At 45.6% G+C, this 10,965-nt stretch overlaps 1 protein-coding gene across 1 annotated transcript; it reads right to left on the reverse strand.

Annotated features, from left to right (window-relative positions):
- Positions 1–5,939: 5,939 nt before the first annotated feature.
- Positions 5,940–7,160, reverse strand: LOC135882884 (uncharacterized protein T26G10.4-like). Its single transcript, XM_065409920.1, has one exon. The coding sequence runs from the start codon at positions 7,158–7,160 to the stop codon at positions 5,940–5,942; it is 1,221 nt and encodes a 406-aa protein (XP_065265992.1).
- Positions 7,161–10,965: the final 3,805 nt, after the last annotated feature.

Below are 10,965 nucleotides of genomic sequence, written 5' to 3' on the forward strand. Positions count from 1 at the left end.
GAAAGGCATTGGCAGGTGTAGGTGAGTGCTGGAGGAAGCTCTTTGGCTCAGGAGGATTGCGTCTCAAAACACAATCCCTCTAAAGAGAAGAGGGGGTGTGTTGTTGCTGCTTTACCCCATAAGAGAGTGCAGCATTGCCCACGCTGCATGTCCAGACAGTTCTATTTTCCATTGCGGAGAGGGGGCCAACTAACATCACCACTTTTCCTTGTCTCCTATGCATGGTGGCTAACACTTCTTAGTGCCACCAGGGAGTAATCCCTGAATTCGGGAGAGCTCAGGGGCTAAAATAGCAGTGTCTCAATGAAGTCAACTTTATATGGTTGTTTACTCTTTTGTTCTATGAAACAGGAACAAACTTAGGGCCATATAATGAATGCCCTTGATCTGCCCAGGTAACTCAAACTGACATCAGATTAAACCCTCATTGTAGTAACATATTGATTGCACAGTAGAGTTGCTTTAAGTGGCTTGTAAGAAACAGAGCATATTTTTAAAGTGGAAAGTATATGTGTAGGAATGAGTCAATATGTTTTGTCAATTTTATAATACAGCTCAGTTTTGGCAGCACTTTTATCCAACCATTAAAGAGAGCCAAAGCATTTGGAAGAGGAGTGTATTTATTATTCACTCTCCATGAACACCTTTGAATACAGTACCTGTGAATGAAAAATAAATTTGCATAGATGGGGAATATTTATGATGATAGTGAGGAGGAATCTATTTGCGTATGGCCTTTCAGCTGAGATCTTTCTGAGAAGACTGATGACCCCTGTTGGGTTACAGAATTCTGAAAGAAAATACGGTGTGGCCATTGAAGCACTGTACTAATGGTCTAGTCGGAGAGTCAGACGATCATTTGTCCTTAGACATTGATGCAGTGGCTCCTACATATCCTCCTTCATTACCCTGCCTTTATAGGTCACATTGCTTTACAGATGATCTGTTATATGGGGAGTAGGTTAATGCTGTTGGCTGTTGTTCAGCTCAGAGTTTTTCAGTGACTGCAGCACAGAGAGTGCTTGCAGTCTATGACAAAAGTATGGTGGATTCTAAGAAAGCATTCTTCAACTCCTAGCACGCATGAAGTCTAGAGTAATGAGTTACTCTAAGTGGTGGGCAGCTTGGGGAATTGGGGATGTTTCCTCTCAGAAATGATCAACTCTTTCGGCCTGCAGAGAATTTTATATTTCCTCAGATAACAACATATTGCATTAATAATGAATTGTCTGCTTGCATGGGTGCAGACTCATACCAACAGGGAAAATGCATTGTCTTTCTGGATGTTATACAGCTGGTTTCACTTACCAAGAGTCTGAGTGCCAGAGGAGCTCCATTGTGCCAATCATAGCTGGTGAAAGCAAGCAGGAGAATTTGGGACTAATGCCTCCGTTTTGGTGGGAATGGGATCAGCTTCTTTAACTGGTGTTTAAATCCCTGCCCAAAATATCATTAATTGATGTTTTCAGTCTCCCCAATTACCACTTGGTCTTATACCTTCCCTATGTGGTAAGGGCACGTGTAAAGCAGGGCTGGCGGAATCTGGAGCCTTCTGACTTCCTTGACCCTGTTCAGTCTGGTTTGAGACACGGGTATGGTGAAGAGAATGGATTTATTTTCTGAGTCAGTGATCTTCTCTCTCAATGGGAAAATAAGAGGTGTCTGTTCTGAATAAGTTAGATTTAAAAGAGTTGGCCGCAAGGTGCACTGTTAACATGCCTACAGAAGCTTTCAGGGCTGAATAGATTCCCTGTTCAGTGATTTTATTCCTCTTGATGAGGTCCCAGAAGGCAATATTGGGAAATTGCTCAGCTGAACTGATGGCTATTTTGTGTGTGTGCTCCTGTCCTGCTCAACAAGTGTGTGACACCCCTGAGAAAACATATGAGAAGTTTGGGGCTGCAGTGCTATTACTGACCTACATCAGCTTTGTCTCTCTCTTTCATAGGATGTGAGCAGCACAGTTGCTCTGCTTTACCAGTACTTGACTGAGATAGGGACATGGGTGAGAGCGAGCTGGCTGTAGCACAGTCTAGATAAGAAACTGGTGATACTATCAGTTAACAAGTTTCGTCATCAAAAGAAAAGCCTTAAGTCTAGATTAAGTTCTTGTTCTTTGTGCAGAGCTCCTAACGCTGTAAATGAGAGCTCTGAACTTGGAGGCACACTGGAGCCTTAATATTTTCTTTCCCATACAGAATAAGAAATTTAATTGTTCAGTGCTAATTTTTAGGAACAAGTCGTGTGGGCCTTACTCTGTTGTTAGTCAGTCATGCTTCTGTGATGGAGTTAGCATGGAGAGACAGTGGAGTACACCAAGAACTGCACAGCACATCTCAGGAGAGTGGTATGAAGAGCTCACTTTTTAATTCCCCCATTTCTGGTTTGGCTGTGTGCCTAGCTGCTTCGCCAGCATACGTAAGCAGACTCTGAAGGAAACTGGGCATAAGGGAGCCCCAGCCCATGCCCCTTTGCTTCTGTCTTGACCCCCAATTACGGCATCAGGAAAAACATAAGCTAGAGCTCCTATGCCACCACAGGATTGCCTTACACTGGGGAGATCTTTCCATTGCTAATTATGACAGCTTTAAGGCCACTTCACCACAGTGATGCACTGCAGCATGGAATCTGGACTTCTGAGTGCAAGTGCAGCTGTCATGGTAAATATTCACAAAGGAAAAATAAAACTGGTTGGCTGTGCATTGACAATAAACAGAGAAAAGGCAGATCTAGGAAGACAGATACATCCTGCCTTTTGTTGCAGATCACACCAGGAAGAGAGTTCTTTATGGAGAAAAACGGTGCACGAAGCCACAGAGAATCCCAAAAGACTGCTAATAGTAAACTGAATCCAAGACTTAGTAGGCCATTAGACACTTTTACAACACAGATTTCTTTAAAAGCATTTTAGATAAGAGGACTTCCAGTGTGTTGAATGTGACCATACTAAGGATAAGGCCAGTGGAGAAAGTCTAAATGACTATAATAGTTACTGGGCTTTTTGTGAGGACAAAACAATGCAGGTTTATGTTTGTTTGCCTCTGGTGGGTTTGTAAAAGCAATAGGGGAGGAATGCAATGATCTGTCCCTTCAGGGCTACTGGAGTTCCGTAATTTGAAAAACCCAGCACTGCTAGAAGTTAGTGGAGTGCTTGAGTCCTCAGAATGTAGAGCAGATTGCTGGAGCTTTGCAAATAACCATCATTAAACATGTATCTGTGTGTGTGCCTCGATTTACTTGCACAACTCACTACACTGGGGCAGAGGAGGGAGGTGCATGCTGTACCATCTTCAAAGGCAGTGTAGCAGCTGCACTCCACCCATTCTCCCCTTCCAGAGATACCATTACTCCTGTAGCTCCCACTGGGAAGGTGTGGTTCCATGGCACACTTGAGGCAGAGCTGTTCCCTAAAGACCCTCTAGACCCCACAGTCAGAACCCCAGGATTTGACCCTTAGGGACAATTTTTGTCCTGATTTTCATGCTGTGCAACCCTATGTGTAAAATCAGCACAGAATTTTGTCATTAAAGTTTTTATAATTCTCAAACATTTTATTAATGTTAATGCAAAGGTAATACCTGTACTACTGCAGGACTTAGTTTTATGTATAGCACATTCATGATCACAAGTACTTTTCTACTCTCAGGCTATTTTACTGAGGAAAATAGGTGAAGTTTCCTTTAAAACAGGAGACTTCCTGTAACTTTGTTCAGAAATTTCCCATGCTCGTCTTTTTGTTTACACTTCATATTCTTTTAATGATGCCTTCTTGTTTGCATAGCTAAAAAGATCCCTGAGATGCATACAATTTTAGCAGTTGTTAAAATTGCAGAGTCTGTTCTAAGAGCAAGCCTTAGTAAAATGTATAAACAAGTCTCTTGAGGCCCAGGAGCTTTAGCTGAGATGTTTTCTGCCCTCCGCATTGTTGTGGCACTCTGCTCTGGATGACTGAATTACACCCAGGAGGTTCACGCTGAAGAGTGAGCCTGCAGAAAATTTAAAATTTGCACCAGCGAGCATGTGAGAGATTAGCATTTGAGAAGTGGGAAGAGCCAAGTGGGCTGCTCAAGTGAAAGGTCACATTCAAAACAAGGTCATTTCACTGATGTTTTTTGGAAGTGAATGAGGGGAGATATGTTCTGATGACTGTTATTGAGACTGCTTCAAAAAGTGAAAGAGAAAAACGGCAGATGAATTGACTAAGAAAATAATACCTCTTAAAGTGTCTTGCCTTGGACTCTCTTGAGTGCAATGAAGGGAGAATAGGCTTCTGAAGGGAAAAAACACTCTTTATTGTATAGTTTCTCTTCCCACTTGTGTTCTGTCCCTGTTACCCTTCTCACTGAGAGATGGCTCAGGCCCTAGCACAGTAGAGAGCAGAGTTTAAGTCAGTAAACATAACAAATGCAGACTACCTTTGAGCAGCAAAATAAAAATCCTAGCAACAGAACTTTACCGCTGCCAAATGAGCAAAGTTCATAGTAGAATGCTGGTATTTCCTCAGTGGACCATTTTCCTGCAGTCAGGGCCAGATGTAGATAAGCACTTAAGCACATGCTTAACTTTATTTTCATGCATAGTTCTAATGACTTCACTGGGATTACTTAAATACTTAGGTGTGTGCTTAAATACCTTGTTGAATTAGGACCTCTTTGTATATTGCTCACCATGGGAGAGAGTATTGCTTAAGATAGATGCAGAGGTTCAGAGAATAGTGAGCTGTTTTAAAAGACATTTATTTGGCAAAATAATCCACTCTCCCATGATATTCACAACTATTGGAACTTGCAGCTTTGCTTATTGAAAAACTTGCTCCATTGTATTAAAGATAATCTGAGAAACTGAGGCAGAGAGAGGCTTAAAATGGCATTCCCTTCCCTACTCAAAATAGCATACACAGCCTTATGTCCACTGGGGAAGTGCAGCAAATATTTTCACCAGTGCAGCTACAGAGAATATCAAGCTTGAAAGGGACCTCAGGAGGTCATCTAGTCTAACCCCCTGCTCAAAGCAAGACCAATCCCCAGACAGACTTTTACCCCAATTCCCTAAATGGCCCCCTCACAGATTGAGCTCACAACCCTGGGTTTAGCAGGCCAATGCTCAAACCACTGAGCCATACATCAGTGGTAATGCTATTGGGAGCATTGGCATAGACAAGCCTCTGGCAATCTTCAGCATTTTTAACAGATTTAAAATTTTTATTAAGATGTTAAAAAAAAAAAAAGTGAACAGAGTTTGAGCATAGAAGTTTCTGGTTATCAGGGAATAACGTACAGATTATCGAGGGTGCAAAGTTTGGTTTAAGATCAGGTGGCATAAGGAATACATAATCTGCAATATCCCCGATTGGGGGTAAAAGATTGATGGGTCAAAGTACAGGCATTGAGATATGAGGGTATGAAGTTCATAGAATGGCTATGTTCGGATGTGGAGTATAATGAGTAGATATGATGATGAGGATGGATTGACCCTCATTTGGTGAGATTTAATGTTCAGGGAGTTTATGGTTCCACTTCATATGATCCAACGGAGAAGGTCACTTGGTCTCTTTCTCGTAGTGGGAGAACGATGTCACTCTGGCTCACGCCTCCTGGTACTGTCGGTGGCCAGTGATGTGCTCGATGTAGATGTCCCTGGACCATCGGATGGTGTCTGAGACCATGAGGCGCCGCATGAGACGTGCGTAGTGTCAACCAATCCTGCAGGTCCGCAGCACACGCTCGTTGCAGGGGTCCCAGGCGCCCAGGGCTCCGACAATCAGGGCGTCCATCTGCACCTCGTAGCCTTTCGCTCTCAGGGTGTCAGCCAGGGTGGCGTACTTTTCCAGCTTACGAGCTCGGGCTTTGCGAAATGCCGGGGTCCTGTTTCTCAAAGGAGACCGTGACATCGACGAGGATGATCTTTTTCTGGGCCTTGTTGGTGACGACCACGTCAGGTCATAGCTGGCTGTCGGTACCGGGGATGGTGCAGTTCACAGAGATGTCCCCCAGGCGTGGTGCGATGGCTGTCACCAGGCGGTTCTGGATGGCGTTGTGGCGCAGCTGCCAGGCTCTGGAGTGGGGTTTGCAGCTGCACAGGACGTGGGGCAGGCTACTCTCATTGGAGTAGCCGCACTTCCTGCAACGCTTGTCTCGGTTCCCGTGGTGGACAGCTCCGTTGAGCGGGACGCAGTTGAGCCGGGCACGGTGGATGAACTGCCAGTCAGCGAAACGGGTGAAGCCGCCCCCAGCGAGGAAGTGGTTGCTGGCGTCCCACTTGCTGGTCAAATCAAAGGCTTTACCCGGGTCTGGTTTATGCTTCAGGGTTTCCACGTACAGCGAGTGGATGGTGGCCTTCAGAGTCCTCTCCAGCAAGCCCCTGGCGCTCGGGGTGACGATGGTGTTGTCGTCGGACCTGATCTGTGGCACCCGGACTCCCAGCTCCTGGCGCTCCTCACACCACTCCCAGCGGCAGCCGATGTGCTTCCCTAGGCGACACGTGGCGTTGCGAGTGCGGGACCACAGTGAAGCGATGTCGTGCTCGTCCCGTCCGAATTCCCCATCGAAGGAGCCGCTCAGGAAGTTGGTGATGTCTTGGTTGGAGAGGGCTCTGCTGATCTGCTTCTCTGTTGCATCACGCAGGGGGTTCGCCGCGATGTTCCTCACCGTGGCGTCAGGACATGTCAGCAGGCAGAAAGCGTGGGTGATCACAGCGACGTCGCACAGGTCACCCATGCGGGGGACGTTGGCGCCGCCGTGCCTGTAGGTGATGTAGACCAGCTCATGGCTGGCTCTCTGGGGAAGGAACAGCCACTTCTTCACCAGCTTCCGGATGATCTTGTCTACCTTGTTGAGGGGCACCTTCGCCACAGCGGATCCCCTTAGAGTGAACGAGATGTGTGGGATCAGGAAGGTGTTCAGGGCGTTTATCTTCTGCCAAGGTGCCAGCAGGGAGGCATCAATCTTGGTGGCGTCCTGCAAGATCTCCTGGATGGTGTCCTCGGGTGTCTGCCGGACACGGAAACCTGTTGGCGTGCCTAGGTGCTGGTATGCCTGCCCCTCTGCCAGGGGGATGACGGGCTCACCCTGGATCTGGAACCCCGTTCCCTGCACCAAGTCCCTTTTGCTGCCGTCAATGTGCAGAGCTGCGCACTTCTTTGCATTGAAGTGGAGCCCCATCCAGTCAGTAGCGGCTGGTGGCATCTAGCATACCTTGGAGGCTCTCTGGGTCGTTCGCTGTCAGGACCAGATTGTCTGCGTAGGTCAGAATGCTGATTTTCTTGCCGTGCAGGTCGAAGCCGGTCGGGCCGCTGGAGATGGCTCGGATGAGCGGTTCCATGGCCAGGTTTAAGATGATGGGGCTAAGGGGGCATCCTTGTTTCACGCCGCGGCAGATGGGGATGGCGTCCGTCTCTCCGTCCGTGGCACGGATGGTGGTGGTGCAGTCCTTATAGAGGTCCCGGAGGATCTGGATGAAGGTTTCTGGCATCCCGAACTCTCCCAGGGTGGCAAAGCTGTGATGGTGGGGTATGGACCCAAAGGCGTTGGTCAGGTCAAGCCACGCTACTGCGCACTGCCTCTTGGACCTCCTGGCCTCCTGGATGGCCGTCTGAAGGAGGAAGTTGTGCTCGTAGCATCCCTCTCAGGACATGAAACCCTTCTGCACTGAGCTGACGGTGCCCCCGCACACTGACCAGTCTGTGATCCTTGCCGCGAGGCAGCTGGCATATTGTGAACCACTGTGCTGTGTCAATGGAATTGAAAGCCACCAGAAACCAATAGAACTGTGTCCACATTAGGGTTCCCCGGATACAGCAACACTGGTGTTTGCACTAATGGGATTTCCATGCTAAAATATTGTTTTGTGGAAAGGTCCCCTAACACAAAAAGAAGGGATGAATTACATTTTTAGGGTTTTGGGGGGGATTTTTTCTTTAAATGCTTGAAAATAGGTACTGTAAATAATTTCCCAATAATGAAAATTAGTAAATGTCCAAGATATGTGAGAGAGACAAGGTGAGTGAGGTAATACCTTTTAGTTGACTAACTTCTGTTGGTGAGAGAGACAGGCTTTGGAGCTTACACAGAGCTCTTTTACAACAATGCTGCACACAAGGTATGTTTGTTAATTCAAAACAATCTAGTCTAATAAAAAAAATTGCCAATCAAAAACATTCTTTTAAAATTGTTATTCTGAGCTAATTATTTACTTACAAATGCAATTTTCAGCTCAATTGGATTGAAAACATGCAAGTTGTTATATCACTGAACATCCTGGTTTATACAGGAAGCTACAGCAGAAGTTTTAATTTTGCTCAATGCTGCTACAATATTGAGTCTGTAATGAATGAGGTTTGTTGGATTGATAGCGTACAAATTTTTCAGGCTGGCTAATAAGACAGCAAGCAAAACATTTCTGATATTAGCAACTGTTTTACTGCCCACAGGGCAAGTTGAAAAGCATTGGAGTTGAAATTCTTGGTTAAAAGCTGTTTTCTTTGTGAATTTAAAGGTGGAGAAAGGTGTTTTCTTGAGAGCTCTGGAGACTGGCATCCTCAATCCACAAGACCAGGCAATACGGACAGAGTCTGTAGAAGCTCATTGCCTCCCCGGTCTTATTCTGGAGAAGGGGCTACCTTCCAGAAGGTAAGACAATAAGTATAGTTGCCGATTCAGTCCTTAGCTTCTGGTGAGAGTGTGAAATTAATACCACATATCCACTTAGAACTGCACTGGACTATTAGCTCATTTTGTAGGCTGAATACTTATCCAGTGAAATGTCTGGAATTTCTAAAGGAAAACTTATTGGGAACTCTAGTCCTTTAACCTTAATCTTTTGATATTTTGGTGAAAATGGTGTTAATGTAATGGAAAAATTAACATTTCAGTGGTAGCTAATGGGTATGTGTAACATCTAATGGGATTACACGGTCTATTTTATTAAAGATTAGAGTTGAACAAATAATGTATGTAATGGCTTTATCTTCTTTTTCTGCTTTTAGAATGTCCACAAGCACATTGTGATTCCCTCAGATTTATTTGAAATTATTCGATGATTTATTTCCTCCAAAATTTATTGGGTAGACTGATCATGGACAATTCTGAGTATTCAATACTCAGTATTCAAACTATCATTGGTTAGTAGTGATTTTGGGTCATGACATATTGTTTCAGTTCTATGGTTATCTGATCAGGCGATGACATGAAACCTAGAAAACCACTCTGTGCAAACATTTGTGGCAGTGAGACCCAACTGCCTGAATGTTCATGGAAAGCAGACACAAAAGCTGTGCAACTATGATGGAGCAAATTCTATTAAAGTTTTATAATATTTGCATATCTTAGCTAAGCACAGTGCTGCTACCTCACTATAGCATTGATCCTTCAAAGACTTTTGCACATGCTTAACTTTAAGCATGAGAATAGACCCCACCGAGAGTCTACTCACATGCTTAAAGTTAAACACTGTGCATAAATCTTTGCAAGGTTAGGGTTTTAGTCTGATAGATTAAGGCTTCCTGAAGACTATAAAAGCATCACAGACTTACAGTAAATCTGGATTGGGGAGAGGCGTTAGTTCATATGCAGAGTTATGACAGTGGACAGTTATGATAGTGGACTAAAACTAATCTTTGGCTTTTTACAAAGAAGAGAACAAAAAATAAAAGATAAGAAAACTCAGCTGTTTAATAGAAGCCATCCAGTATTCAGGTTGTAGACACTGTGTTGAGACAGGACAGAGATTAAATGTGCACGAGCTCTTCTGAATGAAATAATTCATATTGCATCTATTTCACATTCAATTCCATCAAGCTACATTGATATTCAGGCTATGGATTCAATTTAGGACCGTATGATCATCATAATTAGAGCTGGGGAAAAAACTATTAGTATTTCCCTTCCTTCCTTCCTTCCTTCCTTCCTTCCTTCCTTCCTTCCTTGAAGAACTACATTTTAGTTTGTGAATTTAAAATAATGCATATGCTGTTTATTTGTTAAGTTAAATTAACCTACTGAATGTTGTGTTCAGGTTAATATTGTGTACTAAAACAATGAAAGACAATAAGTTTTAGGGTGAAATATTCCATATGCATACCTTCTGCCATCTACATTCCAACTGAATCCCCCATTCATGGGCATTGTTTTGGTACCCTAGATCAGGGGTGGGCAAACTTTTTGACCTGAGGTCCACATCAGGGTTGCAAAACTGTATGGAGGGCCAGATAGGGAAGTCTGTGCCTCCCCAAACAGCCTGGCCCCCGCCCCCTATCTGCCCCCTCCCACATCCCACCCCCTGACTGCCCCCCTCAGAACCCTCGACCCATCCAACCCCCCCGCTACTTGTCCCCTGACCGTCCCCTCCCGGGATCCCCCCACCCCTAGCCGCCCCCCAGGGACCCCACCCCCTATTCAACCCCACCTGCTCCCTGATTGCCCCGACCCCTATCCACAACCCCACCCCCTGACAGGCCCCCCGGGACTGCCACGCCTATCCAACCCCCGCCCCCATTCCCCGTCCCCTGACCGCCCCCCCCCCGAACCTCCATCCCATCCAACTGCCCCCTGCTCCCTGTCCCCTGACTGCCCCCCAGGACTCCCCTCTCCCCGCCCCCTTACCATGCCAGAGCCAGCCACGCCACCACGCTGGAGTGGCGGACCAGAGCGCTGGCAGCGCGGCTCGCTGAGGCTGTGGGGGAGGGGGGACAGTAGGGGAGTGGCTGGGGGCTAGCCCAGGAGCTCAGGGGCCGGGCAGGACAGTCCCGTGGGCCGCAGTTTGCCCGCCTCTGCCCTAGATACTTTGGTACTTCAACATAGGAGGTATAACTCTATTGTATGTTTTTCATCCTTATCATCTGAGTTTCTTTCTTTCTTTCTTTCTTACATCATATTGTTTCATCAATATTTAAAAAAACCTAAAAAACTGTTTTCATTTTTTATAACAATAGCAATAATAAAGGTCCTGATTCTTGGCTGGTGTAAGTCA

Source organism: Emys orbicularis, chromosome 8 (assembly GCF_028017835.1).
Source record: "Emys orbicularis isolate rEmyOrb1 chromosome 8, rEmyOrb1.hap1, whole genome shotgun sequence".
In the NCBI taxonomy this organism is placed as follows: Eukaryota; Metazoa; Chordata; order Testudines; family Emydidae; genus Emys; species Emys orbicularis.

Bases quoted from the DNA above. Each gene is read 5' to 3' on its own strand.
- LOC135882884 (XM_065409920.1), bottom strand. From the start codon at position 7,160: ATGGGGCTCCACTTCAATGCAAAGAAGTGCGCAGCTCTGCACATTGAC.